Source organism: Mesoplodon mirus (genome assembly GCF_964341445.2).
Source record: "Mesoplodon mirus genome assembly, chromosome: 12".
Lineage (NCBI taxonomy): Eukaryota > Metazoa > Chordata > Mammalia > Artiodactyla > Ziphiidae > Mesoplodon > Mesoplodon mirus.
The window spans coordinates 32088637-32106353 of NC_138988.1; the positions used below are offsets into that span (position 1 = coordinate 32088637).

Below are 17717 nucleotides of genomic sequence, written 5' to 3' on the forward strand. Positions count from 1 at the left end.
AAGAAACTAAGAAGACATTCATTCAGCCATACCTGTGTACCATTATACGGCACATCAACAGAGAGAACAGAGAGGCAGGATGATGACCACAGGCCCAGTCAGTTATAGCTTGATGTTTATATGTTTAGTCTTAGCATACTTTTTTTTTAGCATAATATAGTCCTTCTTAAGGAAACTGAAGTTATATGATTTCTTTCTGATGTAGGAATTCATGGCTATACAGACTATTTCAGTAAGCACAGACTTAAAATTACTAACAATACAGTTTTCACATAAAACATTTGCAAAATTAGCTGGCATGAATAGTTATTTTTTTTAAATCAAATTGTGGTGTCTGTTTATAAATGGGTGCTAGATTATATGTATGTCGATACACAAATTATATTTAGGATATACATGCACCTAGATAAATTACAGAATTCTGAAGTTAATTTCATCCACTCCCTGGACCTTCTACAAGTGTATACATTTTATAAAATTCAAAACAAATTAAAACAAACTGCCAGTAGAAGAACAGAACTTGGTAAGTGCTACAGGAAACCATAAAGAGCACAGGGGATGAATATGCATTAGTATTAAAACTACAGGCCCAAGCCACTTAAGCTGGTGTACACAATAACCTGACCCTTTAAATTACAGGAATTTCCTTGAATAGGACCCAACATAGCAAGTATACATTGTAACATGTCTAGGGTAATTATTGAAAATTCTCTTAATTTTTCTAAAGGAAAAAAGTCACTAGATATGAATTAGTATTATTTCCACATAAGTGACATTTTTTTTCCCATTTTAGCTGTTATGGAATTGCAGTAGCGTTAAATGTGTAATAACAGTATCATAACAGATTAAGAAAATGTCCAATTTTTTTTTTTTTTTTTTTTGCGTTACGCCGGCCTCTCACTGTTGCAGCCTCTCCCGTTCCGGAGCACGGGCTCCGGACGCGCAGGCTCAGCGGCCATGGCTCACGGGCCCAGCCGCTCCGCGGCATGTGGGATCTTCCCGGACTGGGGCACGAACCCGTGTCCCCTGCATCGGCAGGCAGACTCTCAACCACTGCGGCACCAGGGAAGCCCTGTCCAATTGTTTTATAAGCATCATTTGAAATTACTTGGAGAAGTAAAATTCAGAGTATATATCAAATATTTCATACAAAAAAGACTATGAAAAAAATCATGGACTTTATTATACATTAAAAATCTCCTAACAGCATATTTCCTGAAGCCTTGTCACGAATACTTATTTTGACAAAATGAAAAAATAAGTTCTTCACTCCACATGTATACCACCATTACATAAAGTCGAGTTTTTCAAATTTAATTCTAAAGGGAAATGAAGCATAATTTTTAATTGTATATGCATGATTAACAGTATCAGTGAAATAAGAATGAACCAATTCACTTACATTACAAAATCACCAAATATACAAAGTGGTTTTGCACATTAGTTATAACTTAATCCCCAGTTCTCATATTAACCTAAGTAAATTACACGAGTACAGCCATAAGAGATTAGTTACAAAGTATAATATAGTTCCAGTTTCAAATTAATATGTATTATTAATATGGAAGAAAAAAATCTCATGAAAGAAAAGTAAGCCAAACTTGATAAAAATAAAGTCAAAGGCTTGCTTGCTACAATCAGTGTTTGAATATTTAAAGTACAGTTTGAATGCTACGAGGCTGTTATCAAAACCAATATTAATATTTTCATTTTATTAATTTGGGTGGCAGAGGTTTTACAAAACACAGGCTCTTAGGGTCTGTCAGCAGGTATAAGAAGATTCAAATCTTAAGTACTTGCAGTTCCTACATATAACTCAAAATTAACTCAGATGCCTTTACCACATATGATTATATGTTATGTAGAATGGTATGCACACTCTACTATCCTTTCCTCAAGCATAAAAGTAACATAAAATTACCACCCGTAGACTGCGGAATCTGAGAATTCTTTTGAAATTAAACACAAAGTAATCATTGTAGACATGGCAAAAACTAGACTGGGGACTGTGTTCAAGGCAACAGTTTTAGTCCCTTGTTAGCAAGTTTTCCCAAGGGGGAAGGAATAATCAGTTTCCTATCTATTGACTTCACTACCATAGTTACAAAAGTACTGTTGACATAGGTAGCAAGAGTGCCTAGCAGAATTAGGTAGACTTAATTTCTTTCCTTTTAAAGAATCAGTTTTGTTAATTTCTAAAACCATTAAGTGCAAGTTCAAGTCTGAGAAAGATATCCCAAAAGCTAATTCAATCACCACCAAAGCATCCAAAAGCTTGAAGGGATTTCAAAGGGTAACAAAGATCAGCTTTAACATTACGCAGAAATCCATGGGGAGCCTTCTTTAAACAAAACACAGAATTTATTAAAGTTGATCCTTAAATATCTGCAGTAATGGAATCGTTCATATGGTTCTACAGTAATGGAACAGAAGTTGAATCATCTAAAATTGTTAAACCCACACATAACTTCTATTTGGCACTGGAAAGCACTTTGGTCTGACCTATGGACATCGGTGTGTTATTGTGGAAATTCCTATCAAAACATGACTTAAAAGGAACCACAAGTCTGTCCAGCATTCCTAAGTCTGCCAGTACCCTTAACTTTAGCCTACACTTTGACCCAGAGTGCTCACCAAGGGCAGCAGTACGCTACCATGCAAAGCACCAGCCTAGTAAAACTGCCTCCTAATGCTGATCACCTTCCCTGCACCGTGGCTGACAAGTTACACCTGAACTAAGTGAGGTGACAACTTTATAGTAAAAGACTTACTGAAACAAAAAGCTTACTAATTCTCAAAAAGGTCTTAAAAGGAGGACCTGCTGTGACTAAGCAAATGCTGACCACAGAAGAAATTTCAATTTCTACAAAAGGAATGATACACAAACTACTGTGAAAGCATTCCCTTTAGCAAGGACAAAATAAACTTTTTTCAAAAAGTATTCCATAAATTTCTACTTTTTTACTATATGTGGTAACATAAGGCTTCAAAATAATGATTAAGTAATCATTATTCCCATTTGGCACATGGCTAAAAAAAATCATGATCCTATATATAATTATCTATCCCGTTCCTACAGAAAACAATGTATATACAGTGTGAAACACCCACACTATATTGTGAGAACTATATGCCATTTCTAAATCAGAACTAAAAAGAAAAAACTATATGTTAAATAACAAAAGGCTTTTCCCTTGTAAAATTAGTCTTAGTGGCTAATCTCTTGAAAATTTTAAATGCATGACTGTGTAAAATATTTTATTCAATATATTTAACTTGGCCATATATACTTTTACATGTGAAACACAGGAACATAATTTCTATCAGCAATGTTAAAAATCCAAGTTAAAAAAAAATCAAGTTTTGACACAGAATTAGGCAGTAGAGAAATGTCATTTTAACCTTGGCACCAGGTTAAAATCCTTCCTGGGTTGACTCTCCTACAACAAGCACTCAATTGCCTTTCAGTCTTTCATGGAATTAGACCTTTCACTCTACTTATTTAAAGAGGACAAGTATTTACAATAATTAGTGCAAATTATTCTATTCTCATATATTATTTGCCTTCACGGATATAAAGTGATGATCAGTATTTTATAAAAACATGGAATTATGAAAATACTGTGGGCTATCAGTCTGAAATTTAAAAGATTACATTTTTAAACTAAATTCTGAGAATTTCTAAGCAGGAAACAATTGCTATAGAACTTCTTTCTAAATGTCACTTGATTTTCAATAAAAATTATTTCACACAATGCAGAAAATACAATGTATCCTGTAACAATATCTTTACATGTTAAATCCTAATCTAAAATGTATTTGAACAAAAAAAAATCCCTTTTAATAAACTCCAAAATCTTATTTTAACCATTACTGCTCTGCAGCAACAATTCAAGTCCCAACCTGAGAACTAAGAATGTGATAATAAAATGCCAAGGGCTGTAGCAATCTTGAACTGAAGACACTTAAGCTTCTTTCCCACTGGCATCAGGTGTAGTACATCAGAGAAATGCGAGCAATCCAAGAAAATGCCCTGAAATCAACAGTACCACCTGCCACAACTTGAAACCTTAAGTCTAAAATCTCTATTCTAATTATTTTGTAAAAGTTCTATTGCACATTTAACATTGTTAAAATATTTGCAAACTTGTAGAATTATCTGTATAAGGATTTTAAACCTATTCAGTCAAAAGCTTCCTCACTGCCAGCAATTGTTCCTAATGAAAGAGAGGGAGCATATCCATGAATATCTGAAGCTGAAGAATAAATGATTTCTTATGGTCACAGCTGATTACAATGCAAGGTAATAAGTTCACAATTTGAAGGAAGAACAGGCTTGAGCAACTGTAATTCCTCAGCAATCTACTTCAGGGATATGAACAGGTTTCTTTTAGACATGTGGAATTTGAAGTTACTGCATAGTATATTATTTCTAAGGGAAAAAAAATCAATGCAAACCTAAGTTATCAAGGTCAGTCGTAGTTTAAAAAATGAAGTTAAAATAAACAAGCAAATATAAATTTTAGTCTCCCTGATAGTTCAGCATTGTTGTTACCTTGTGCCATTTCACCACAGAAATTGTCAACAAATTCAAAGGGGTGGGGGGCGAATATCAACCAAAAAGTAAGGATAAGTTTATGCTTCTGACTCTCTCTTCTTTCCTTCTTCTCCCAAATCACTCTCTTCTGACTGGCTACTGCTAAGGACAACAAACTGCCCCTCACTACTGGCTTGGTTTGGTCTACTGGAAGCAGCTATCAACCGACTTTGTTCTTCTAAGTCCTAGTGGAAAAGACAGAAAAGAAACTTAAAGTTAATTGTTTGCAATCAAATAGGAAACTAAGCAGTTAAATACATACTTGAGAGCCACTTCAACTCTTCTGTCATAAATATGTATGCATAATTCTGGCAACTTACTGAAAAGAAAGTCTACACACAACCAATGCAACACCAAAGTAAATTTTGACACTTTTCTAGAAAGCCTACAAAAGCCAGCATGTCACTCTTCTCCATTTTAATGGCCAACAACTTACATTCAAGCCATCATTATCTCTCATTATAAAGTACAGAAAAGGCTCATAATGAATCACTCCACATCCCCTCCCTTCCCTCTCTCTTATATGTATGTGTGTGTGTGTGTATGTATACACACACACACACACACAACTACCATTGATGAAAGCCATATATATATCTCCTCTCAAAAGATCTACTTTGACAGAGACAACCTTCCAACCTCTTCTGGAATATGTAGTATGTTTGCTAAACAGCAAGTCACACTACATGTCAATATAACTATAATGTAAACATTGTATCAGAAGACAGATGTCAGGAATTCCCTGGCAGTCCAGTGGTTGGGACTCCGAGCTCTCACAGACGAGGGCCCCGGTTCAATCCCTGGTTGGGGAACTAAGATCCCACAAGCGGTGCAGCGCAGCCAAGAAGACAGATGTCATCCTTTTCTGCTATGCTATGAATCATCTGGTTATGTATGAAGTGGCTGAGCAAGTAGAAACAGACCTTCACTTGAAAATTCCAATATGAAAGTCACAGTGCTGAATTAAGGAAACTCTTCATAAACATCTTATCTAGTCAGAGAAGATCTAGACATTAGGACTGCATACCTTTTCAATTTGTTTTTGTTTACTGAGTTCTTTCTGTTGCTTCTCTTTTACTCTCTCTATTTCTTTTTGTTTTTCTGATGCCCTGCGATCCTGAAGACCAGATGAATACAACTAATGAATTAAATATGAAATAACTTTAAATTTTAACTTGTCAATTAATATTACCTCTGTAACCTTTTCAAATTATTATTTGCATTTATGAGAAAGCACACCAAAAATTTACATTCTAATGTTAGCACTTTATCCAAATTCTAAATGCTATGTATCAGCAATAGCATCTTTTGTTAACCCTGCATAGCAAAATCATTTTTATTTACTTGCTAATATGAAAGATCTTATATTACTTTAGTTAACATTCTTGGATAATTAAGTGTCTTGGATTCTTACCAGTTCTGCATGCAAAGCTATCTGTTTTGCCAGTCCAACAGAATCACAAATCTAAAGGGGGAACAAGTAAGAAAAACTCAGGCAGTTCTTACATCAAGTGTCCAAATGGCTGATGTAACTAGTTTTATAACTCATTTTAATACACTGCTTCAAACAAAAGCTGATTTAAGAATGTTCCAGCCCCAAAACCAATCCTTTGTATATTTTCTTCAGAGTCTGTGAGCTCCCACTGCTGGCTCTCACCTCTTTCACATACATAGATAACATTTCACATGTTATCTCAAATTCATTACTGAGATGGTAAAGTTGCAAAGAACAAAGCAAGCAGCTGCTGCTGCTGCTACTCTATGATGAAGACATTTGGAAATGGCTGATTATGGGAATATTTTGCATTCCCAGGATAAGTTAACGAAGCCAGAAGATGGCAACAGCTATCAATGGCCAGGAGGATACAGGTTTGTGGAGTCAGATGGCCCAACCCATCAGCTCAGCTCTCTTCAAAACAAGAGGCTTTGGTCAAGCAACTCAGTTGGACTAGGCAAAGTTTGGGAGTTTTTCTCCAGAAATCTTAGCAAGAACTTTGACTATGACACGTATTTCACAACAGAAACACATTTTGAAAAGCCACGTACCTTTTCACCCTCATTGTTTGATTCAAATATATAGCAGACTGATGACAGATTACTTTCACTTCTCCCTCCTGATGTCCGAAGAACAAATCCAAAAAGCCTCTTATTTTCCTGGTGTGTAGCATACAAAACTACACTGGGTAATGGAAACTGCCACAGAAAACATCAGAAGCAAACATGAAATTTTTCAAACCATTAAAACAGCCCTCTTATATATGACAAACTCATGTACTAAGTTATTTAATATCCTAAATAGAACATTAGAGACAATTGTTTTTCTTAACCGAATGGTAATCCAAGAACAAACAATGTCATATTTGGTTTGGATTGTCAGGAAATTAAAAGGTTGTTGAATACTGAATTTGTTTTATTAGTCAATAACACATTTTACAAATTCAAATTCAGTAACAAAAATGGTCTATATTATTAAATGATTAAATAGAAGCACATGCCTGCAGCTATTTCTTTTTTTTTGCAGTACGCGGGCCTCTCACAGCTGTGGCCTCTCCCGCTGCGGAGCACAGGCTCCTGCAGCTATTTCAAAACAGATAATTATAAAATAAACTCAGTCATGTTGGCCTTTTAATCCCTTAATTTAATTTTTAGTTTCTTTAGTGTATGATAGATGCTCCCTAACTGAGGGATAAATATAAATACTAAGTATCACACCAGATTGCATTGATTCTTTAAGTTACATGGAATGTTACAACTTTTTTGTAGAGATAGCCATAGACTCAATTATAACACCCTAAAGCCCAATCATAATTCACGCTACCATATCTGAATATACAGAATCAGGATTATTATAAAGATTAAGATGTGTATATGTACAAAGAGACTTAAAATAAAGCTTTAAACATGCAGAACTCACCATGAGCCTTGTAACTTGTGTCTGTGGATCAATTAACCTATAATAATAATTAAAAATTTGGGAGACAAATTTTAATTAGGCTAAAATTATGTAAACATTTTTCCCTACAGTTTTTTGAGGGACAGGTTACTACTTACTTTAAACAATCACAAGAGACTAATAAATGTGATTCTGTCATACGAAAGATGTTATGGATGGCCCGGGCAGCTAAGATTTGGCGCATTGTTTCATAAACAACATCTGGATTGTCATCTGATTTCACCTCCATAGAACCAAGGAATCGGACAATAAACAACTGATGAAGAATAGAATCTACAACAAAACAAGGTACATTACGTATTTTTAAATACCAAATTTCTTTTCCTAAGGAATAAAATACACTTTCTTTAGGTTTTCCAATGAAAAATTCAACATAGCAGAAGCATTTAGAAATAACTCCTAACTACAGTGTTCATCTTATAGAAAAATTAAGATCTCAAACTCAAATAGCAAAAGGTTATGCTTTGGCAGTTGGTACTTCTGGGTTAAAAAGAATTCCTTTTACTATGCTTACAGCTTTTCTGTAAGTTTGAAATTATATCAAAGTAAATAGCTATGGGAAAAAGAAAAAAAAAGTTATGCTCCAAAACCAGAAGAAAACAGCTGTTAGGAAAAGGTCAAAGGATATCTTATGGAATGAGAATTTGACTATGAGGTCAAAAGTATCATAATCTATAATTTTGTGTGAATAATTAAATCTTAAGTTTGATTAAGTTCTGTTGCTTTAAGTGTTCTATGAGTGAAAAGAGAAAACTGTGAAGTATAGATACCATTAAAACAGCATACAACAAAACAAACGTAAACATCAAATTCTTCACACAGTTTACTGCTCTGAGAATTTCTAAAATACAAGAATACTACACTTGTTTTACCTTCAGTTTCAGATTTTGTACCTCCTCCAGATTCTCCAAATGGATTTGTACGCCTGAAAAGTATTTTAAAAAATTATGAACCAGAGGTCAGTTACCATGAGCCACATGGAAGGAATCTCAATCACTGAACACAGAGTTAAAAACTAAAAGTCACAAAACCTTGTACATACATTTTTAAAAAGCTCCAAAATACCCCTTCCTGTTAAGGAACACTACTGATGACCAACTTACTTGTGATGAAGGCCTCTGCCCTCACACTAAGTTAACAGGCTGAACTCAAAGTTGCTATATTTTAGAAGATGTGGACAGATTGCATGTTTAGCCATAGACACACAAAAATCAACATTATAATAAAACATGTTGCAAAAGTTCTTGAATTTAAATAAAGTAGGACAGAGGAATGGCTAATTTAGCTTCAACTTTAGGTACATGAGAAAAATGCCAGGAATTTCCTTGGATTGTAAAAAAACTTTTTTTAGGTCCTCTAAGTACATGTTGCAAGTTAACTATGATAATTTGAACATTTTCTAGTTTTAAACCTGTATTTCTCAAGGCATACGTAACAGAATGCAAGAAGAAAAGCTAACTAGAGATGGAAGCTACCTCCCTCCTTAGTGTGCATGGCTCATGACACACCCACAATGAAGGAAGAAAAGTACAATCCAAAGTAGGTTTTATAGACAAACAGCTAAGTGGTTCTAAAATAACACTGGCGTTAAGATAACATGAAATTGATCTCCCTAATACATGCCTGACCTATCATATCAAATGCTAAGTATATTTCTGTGATCAAGAGTAAATTATCTGGGCTTCCCTGGTGGCACAGTGGTTGAGAGTTCGCCTGCCAATGCAGGGGACACGGGTTCGAGCCCTGGTCCAGGAAGATCCCACATGCCGCAGAGCAGCTAAGCGGGTGCGCCACAACTACTGAGCCTGCGCTCTAGAGCCCGCGAGCCACAACTACTGAGCCCGCGCACCTAGAGCCCATGCTCTGCAACAAGAGAAGCCTGTGCACTGCAACGAAAGGTAGCCCCTGCTCACCGCAACTAGAGAAAGCCTGAGCGCAGCAAAGAAGACCCAACGCAGCCAAAAATAAATAAGTAAATTTATTAAAAAAAAAAAAGAAAAAAGAAAAAAAAAGAGTAAATTATCTTTTCTTGGTCACGGCCATGTATATCCAAATTACTACATTATCAATTTATTAGGTGCCCCACCTACTTAATAAATGATTTGCCTTAAGCCACGTTTCCTTTATCCATAGCCAAAGAAAAATTTTAACTGCTTTGACAAGGATTTCTCATTATATAAACAAAAGATAATTCATTAATAATTCATAGCATGACAGTGTTTTAGTTCCTTCCTGGAGATTTCTTATTCTGACACAAGACAACTTTTTTTTTTTTTTTAGTTGCAACATGCGGGTTTCTTAGTTGCATCATGTGGACTTCTTAGTTGTGGCATGCATGTGGGATCTAGTTCCCCAACCAGGGATCGAAGCCGGGCCCCCTGCATTGGAAGCACAGAGTCCTACCCACTGGGCCACCAGGGAAGTCCCCTAGATAACGTTTTCTAATAAACCTGTAGCACATGTATTACTCTCAAGAATTTAAAAAATATTGTCATGACGTAAAAATCGGACTGTCAACTTTCTTCTGTAATTTTAAGAGTAAATACCTTAGAAGTAGATCTGATAAACAATTCAGAATTGAGTATTTTTAAAACTAAATTATCTTAACTCATTTAACTAGGCAAAAAACAGAGAAAAGCCTGCATGATTCTTCTCCAACTATCAAAATTCTGTTAGGTAATTAAACAAAGAAAGTAAAACATAGCTGATGCACAAGGTGTATGAGAGATGGCTCTCAACTGTAGAAATTGGCTCATAAGCCTTACAGCCCTACAGACCTGCCTATCACCCACCTGCCTCCCTGGCCAGAGGCTTTTGCCTGGCCAGGCTGATCTTCACACACAGGAGAAATGATGTCAAACTGTATTGGGGTGTCTGGGGCAACGAGAGAATCTAGAGAGAGGGCAGCCAAATTTGTGGACTCAGATCCTATGGATCCTGAACTGCTGGTTCGAGCTGTCAGTGGCCGAGATTGTCTAAGCACAGAAGAAAACAAGAAGGCATTGCATTTAGTTTTCTCTTTTGGAAATTAAACACTTAAACTATGAGAAAAGAAAATACAATTTTATAAGTCGATGAGAACAAATTTTAATAAACACAATCCCAAATCACAGCTACTTTGTCAAAAGACTTTATCAAAAGACTTTTTCTTTCCAACTACTAAATTCAGAAATGTAAATCACTTTAACCTAGAGATAAACACAAGGGAAATCTGGAATCATCATTTATTTAGCACTCTTGCTGGTAAATTTACCGATTTGAAATACATTTTCTAGAACTATTTCGTACTAATGTAACTAGCACTGCTAAAATCCAAGTGTTTGCTAACACTTTCAATAGCCCATATAGTTCTTTAAATAGCCCACAGACTGGTAACTCACCCTGTTGGCCGCAGGCTCTCGTGCCTCTGCTGGAAAGACGGGGAAGGAGTGACAGCTTCCAAAGCTGACTGATTTACTCGTGCAGCAATTTCCTATTTTTTTTTAAAAAAAGGACTAATTAGTAAAGCAAGAAAACCAAAAGTTTAAATATAACTCTCTCAACTGTCAGAATGCCCCTGAGTTACACTAAAAATGTAAATTGAAGTTACTAAACTAGTTCCACATTCTCTTGTCTTAGTATTAAGACACATAATTAACTTCACAACATTATAACTTAAGTTTCCTCTTACTTCCTGTAAACCTAGGGGGGAAATCTAATTTTTTCTACTAATATACATAATAGGAAATATTTTTTCTTTAAATTTTAACTATCAAATTTTTTTTAGATTAAGGTTTGTATTGCTAGCACCTAGTACAGTGCCTAGCATATGGGCACTCAAATTTGCTAAATAAAGAAATTTAAAAGGAGCAGGAAATAGTCACAAAATATTAAAGTATTTTATAACTATGATGCTGAAGTTTTCATGATTTTCCGGGATGTATTTATGCTCAGAAATATCTGTGTATTTATTAATAAAGTTATCATGGATATTTTCAGGCCAAATTTGAAAAAAAGCTTTCCATAAAAAATATTTTAAAACTTATTAAAATATTAAACTTATTAAATAATTTAAAACTTATTATTTAAAACACAAGCTAAATAAAATAGCATGTACATTAGAAAAAATAATCAGAAAACATTTTTGCACTTCTGTGTCTTAGCAAAAGTATGAAGACAATACCACAAATTGATCAAAATTTCTTCTCATTAATATAAATAAAATAATTCTGGATAATCTGGAAAATATTAAAACTCTGACTTCTGATAATTGGCAGGAGAGTACAATAAGCCTGACTTATTCAAATCCAAACACTATATTCCCTTTGTATTCCCTAGGTATTAACAAGTCATCTAATTTGCATTTTAATTTTCTGTTGTTCCCAAGTCACATAACAGAAAGAAAAAGCAAGATTGGCAGGAGATCAGGTTACTAAAAGCAGAAGACTTCTCTACAGTTAGCACTGATATTCTTAGATTAAACTCATTAGATCATTATAAAACTAACAGAAATAACTAATATTTTTCAGGTCATGAGATTTTGCTTCTTTAGTTCAAACCTTTTTTCCTAGGCATCCAAATCATATGTGTCTTGGATGGCACCTCAAAACCATTATGGTAAAAACAGAACTCTTCTTTTCCAAATTGTTCTTCCCTTCATTTGGGCTTAAAACCTGGAAGTCATCTTTGTCTCCTTCATCCTTTACATCGGTCAGTTACTAACTAGCCCAGCCAATTTCTTTTTACCTGTTTCTATGATTCATTCTTCTCTCTTCCCTCAGGTTACCACCATGTTCAGACTCTCAATTCGTGCCTAAACTATAATGGCCTCCTACACGTCCCCCAACAGTCCTGTCTAATTAACTGCTACACCAACAACAGTTTAAGACCTAGAAGGGTAGGGCTTCCTAGAGAAATTACCCCCGATCTGCCTCAGCTGCAACCGTAACCCCCACCCCCCGCCTCCCATCAGCCCCAAACAGCCTTGGGAGGCAGCCAGGTTCACAGCCTAGCTGGGCCTACCAAGACTGGCAGAGGTCAGATGGCTCCTCTCTTAAACCAAGTCTCTTCCCAACTACACTGCAGTTAGGACTCATGGGTCCTTCCAGAGTTCTCTGCACCCTGGGTTCTGCCTGCATGTTTGGAATGCATCTACAACTCTGTCTACACTGCTGAGTTCATCCGATTTGATACCCGCTACTCAAAGCATAATTGGCAAAACTTGAGAGTTCAGGCTGCCTCACCCCAGACCTATTGAAACGTAATATGCATTTTAACAAGGTCCCCAGGTGATTTGTATGCACATTTCAGTTTTCTATTATTCTCCAACAAGACCTTTCAATTCTAATTATACAACTAATTTCACAAACACAACATTTCTGCATTTGTGCTTTTGTTTTTATTCTCAGTGTCTGCTCTTTTCCTCAAAATCTGGACAAATTCTACCTAGCTCAGGTTTCTGCCATCTCCACAGAGTTTTCTCTAAAACTAAAATCCATACTGATCTTAATATTCTGAAATCTTAAGCTTTCAGTCATCACCATACACTTTCAATTTATAGGAAATGTTACTTAAAGTTTTAGTTTTCTCTTCCCACATACATAAGCTCCTGGAGGGCAGAGGCCATGGCCTATTTTTCTTCTATATCCCCTTTCTCCATGGTGCTCAACACGGTGCTAAACACAAGGTTGATGTCTACTTACATTTGTTGGTTGACTGATTTCAGTATGTTCTGAAATAATTTACTGTTCTAGGAAGACCAGATACTCATTCTATTCATGATATATGAAAGTTGCCCATTCAAGGGCAAATTAAAAGATTACAGAACTTGAGAAAATACAATAAAAGCCATATAAGCCACAGAATTATTCAATTTTGCCAGATCTGGATACATAAAATAAAAATATTACCTCTGGGTTTTCACTTAAATATATCTGTTTAGATATGTTATTTATTGTACAGATCCACTGCAAGAGGAAAAAATAGAAAAATACGATTAATATTTTTTTCTACAATGCTTCCCTTCTAAGAGAGAATGTTTAATATTTAACTGACATATAAGTTTCACTAGAAGAAATAACATATAATCTTTCTTATGAGATAAATACCTTCCTATATACAAAAGCATATATATGTACAACATATGAAGGTACAAGAGAACACTGAACAGATTTGTTATTTTTAAATCCCAAATATATTTCATACAAGGAAATAAAAAATATAGCTATCATGTTAAACTGTAATTTAAGAGTCTATATTTATCTTTTTATATCACACCCCCCTCTAATCCCCACCATATAAGACAGTCTGGACTCAGATACCATGATTAATAACAATGTAAAAAAAGTTAAGAGCTAAATATATTCCTTGTGAACGTATTTTACATACTTCCCTTTCAGGTTTATAAATAACACAGAAAACACTCTCTGCCCCACATCCTCTGCTTCACTCTCAAGTATTCCAGTGCCTGAGGAGCCTCACAAAGCTAACCTAATATCCTGTTTGGTAAACCCTGCAAAGAACAGACGTATGTCTGTATTCCTCAGAGACCAGAAGTAGGTTTTAATACCTACTCTTTTCCATAAGAAGTAAATAAAAGTTGATCTCTACATAATTTCTAAACTTGTCTTTTACCAACACAATTATATCATAACAACTTACCTTCCATATTTGGTGAACTACAAGTAAAAATGGAGCCAAAAACAAAAGACTCACAAGGAAGAACAAACACTCCCAAATTTTTGTTTTTCTGTCTTTCATTTCCCCAAGGTTTTAAGCTTTAGTTGCTTCTTGCCACGCTACATCTGCCACTATGTTCTTAATGCAGCAAATACTGTCTCAGAGAGTTGGTAAGAGAAGGGAATAGATTAAACTCGCCTCATGATACTAACAGCCTGCCAGAAAGCAGCAGTCACAAGGTCATTTCTGAATTTGAGCTTTTAAAAAGACAGCAAGAGATGATCTCTAAGGTCTCTCCTTATAGGTCCAGTTGTAAAATTCCATGTGAAACTTAAGGATGTTGCTTGAGGACAACAGACTTTTATGAAAAAAAGATTTGTAATTAACTAGGATTTTCCAAATTTCTATAATGAACACATCAATATGTTTTGTCATCAGAAAAATATCTTAAGATGATGCTGAAGAAATTAAGTAGATTAAATTTTACCTCTTCATGGTCTTTTTTACTCTCTGCTTGCAAAATTGAAGACCTGAAAAAAAAGAGAAAAAGTCTGACAGTAAACTTTTTTCTAAAGTACTTTCAACATGAGTGAGAAATTTTTATCTTTAAAGATACACATCAGTATGAAACAAACAAAGAGAAAACACATAACCAACCAGTATCTTAAGGAAAGGAGACTATCAGAGGTATCAGGACTCAGATTTTAACAACTCTTGACTTTGTCTATCTATGCCAAGATGTACCAAAAAAGAAATGTGCTGGTTTTCAGAAGGCAGCCTATAACAAAGGTACATTGACACTAAGACAATGCATTTCAACTTTCTGACACTTACCATATATATTTCAAACATAAATCAGTGGTCCTAATAGAAAATACTAATTTTACTTCATTATTTATTATTTTTCCTTGAATATGGTTAAGTAAAACTTTTCAACATATTAATCACTAACATAGGGATATGTAGCTTTTCTATAGATGTTAATATTTTAAGAGTTAGAAAAAAATTTTTTTCACTAATTTTGAATCACACCAGGAATGTGAAATGGGAAATCATGTTAAGCATTAGCAAAAAACTGGAAATACAAAAATGTAAATACATCCAGTAACGTTAACAGTTTGGTAATTTTGACAAATGAACAAAGGGACTCCCAACATCCAGTGTGACAATGACACACAGTAATTGACATTCATTGTATGTTTATAGAAGGAATATGAAATAAACAGTCAGTATTTCCTCAACTGTTTTAAAAATGTACTTAGAATAAAAAATAAAAACTGTAAGGCAATGACCAAAAAGTTAATTATTGCTTCTGGTTAATGAGATTATAGCTTTTCTTCACACATCTTTTTGTATTGTTCTGTGCTTCTCAAAAATTTGTTTTAAAAGCTGCTCTATGGGATTCTTGTTTAATGCAAAGGTAATAGAAGTTTAAAAGATGGCACGTAAACACTAATGGCCTAAATAATTAATTTGATCAGAAATATTTAACATTTAAAAATATTATTATTAGCACCTATTACATGCTAGGCCCATTACATATGTTAGATTTCTATTCTACATAACAATTCACAAAATAGAAATGAAGGACCCCCCCCACCTCCATTTTACATGTAGAAAAATGAAGCTCAGAGAGGTCAGGTAACTTGTCTAACACTGCAAAGTAGGTAGTGGATCCAGAATTTGAGCTTTCTGACCCAAAGGTTGGAGCTCTTTCCACTAACTTGTGCTGCCTTCCCCATACCATGCTGGATTTTCAGTGACCAGTCTCTTAACATGAAATCCCCAGTCTTTACCACATAAACTTGCTTTGACAACCTCAAAATATTGACATCATTCATCTAAGTCAAAAAGGAAAATTCAACTAATCTCTACAAGATTAAAAAGAAAATTATCTTAATACATAATAATTCTAAAATATATGTACAATGAATGTCCAAATGAAAAGGAATTATCCTACATTTCAGTAGTTTAAAATATGACAGATTTTTTTTAATAGTAGGGAAAAATACTAACTTTTTGCCATCAAAAGAAGTGATCTGAAAACAGTATCGCCTGTCTTCACAGTCCACAGCCATTACTGAACAGTTGTCTATGTCCATGGCCAGGCCTCCTGCTACGTCCCCACGGGCCTGACTCATTAGGTTTCCACCCTGTGTGAAGTAAAACTGTCTGTCCCAGGTAGATGACACCAAGCCTGTTTTACTAAATGAAGAAAGTACATTCACTCTTTAATAACAACACACCTAAAATCCCATCATCAGCCAGACACAAGATAAAGATAAAGCACATCACAAAGAACCACCTTGCAAAAAGGCACCAAGGTGCCTAGAAAATATAAACATCAGGTTTTCAGTCTCTAAAATAAATTCACATAAACTGACCCACTTGTGTAATTGTGCATGTATATATTTCCAAAACAAGGCTGGAAATGACCAAATTACAGCTGTTATGATGCTCCATAAAATACAGTCCAACTGTATTTCAAGGGAATAAATTCAAAACAAAAGGATTTATTTTACTGCTTTATCCTATCTTCAGGTAAAAACTAAAATTTGACTTGATGGTGTAATTACATATATTTTAAAGTATGAAAATGATATTTAATAGCATTCACATGTTATGCTAGATTTAAACTTAAATTGGTTTCACTTTTTAAAATAATTCTAAATCATTTGATAAATATCTAAATAGAATTTTACTTTTGAAAATTATTCATGTACCTCATCTGTCAAAAAGTTGGCATAAATACTAATAGTGATATTAGTAAAAAGATTCAACATTTAGTAAAATCAGAACAGTTTAGAGATATCATTTATTATATTCACTTGCTATTACCTTAATTGATACACAATATATGAAAATAACAATAGTTTTCTTACTTCCTAGCATTAAGGTATCCAGCCTTTCGGGTTAAGTTTCGATTAACAGGAAATTTTGTGGGATCTGGGTCAGGCAAATACAAGGGGTCACTGGCTACTTCCAAATCCTCTATTGTCTGCTGCATGGTCTCTACATCACTGTCCATTTCCCTGCGAACACTAACAGAAGGAACAGATTATTTACTACCAACTACAACAGACAAAGAACTCCTTACCAATCTTATTTATCTGTATATTTGTTCTGTATATATTTTCCTAAAGAGAACAGCAGTGGCATGGGTGGTTAAAGTGGCGTGTTATAAAGCAGCTTTACGTTTTATTTGAAACTTAGATATTTGGGAACAATACCAAATTCCAAAACTAATGAAGCCACACTGAATGACTCATACTTTGGAGGAATTTTCAAACTGCTCTGCCCTGTGCGTTTAAAACAATCATTTTCGGGCCTCCCTGGTGGCGCAGTGGTTGAGAGTCTGCCTGCCGATGCAGGGGATATGGGTTCGTGCCCCGGTCTGGGAGGATCCCATATGCCGCGGAGCGGCTGGGCCCGTGAGCCATGGCCGCTGGGCCTGCGCATCCGAAGCCTGTGCTCCGCAACGGGAGAGGCCACAACAGTGAGAGGCCCGCA

The 17717-nt window shown here is 35.0% G+C and overlaps 1 protein-coding gene across 2 annotated transcripts in view; it reads right to left on the reverse strand.

Moving 5' to 3' along the window:
• Nucleotides 1-1159: 1159 nt before the first annotated feature.
• APPL1 (adaptor protein, phosphotyrosine interacting with PH domain and leucine zipper 1) overlaps nucleotides 1160-17717 on the reverse strand; it is a 33713-nt gene continuing 17155 nt past the window's right edge. The window contains exons 10-22 of one of the 2 annotated variants that reach the window (XM_082638976.1): nucleotides 17090-17248; nucleotides 16224-16412; nucleotides 14695-14737; nucleotides 13439-13495; nucleotides 10931-11022; nucleotides 10343-10525; nucleotides 8423-8475; nucleotides 7649-7823; nucleotides 7512-7548; nucleotides 6644-6790; nucleotides 6012-6062; nucleotides 5625-5714; nucleotides 1160-4782 (exon numbers count right to left, since the gene is read on the reverse strand). In XM_082638976.1, the coding sequence (XP_082495102.1) occupies nucleotides 4636-4782; nucleotides 5625-5714; nucleotides 6012-6062; nucleotides 6644-6790; nucleotides 7512-7548; nucleotides 7649-7823; nucleotides 8423-8475; nucleotides 10343-10525; nucleotides 10931-11022; nucleotides 13439-13495; nucleotides 14695-14737; nucleotides 16224-16412; nucleotides 17090-17248 (1423 nt within the window). In that variant the 3' untranslated portion in view covers nucleotides 1160-4635. The remainder of the gene's footprint in view (nucleotides 4783-5624; nucleotides 5715-6011; nucleotides 6063-6643; nucleotides 6791-7511; nucleotides 7549-7648; nucleotides 7824-8422; nucleotides 8476-10342; nucleotides 10526-10930; nucleotides 11023-13438; nucleotides 13496-14694; nucleotides 14738-16223; nucleotides 16413-17089; nucleotides 17249-17717) is intronic. The other variant, XM_082638977.1, reaches the window with a different exon arrangement.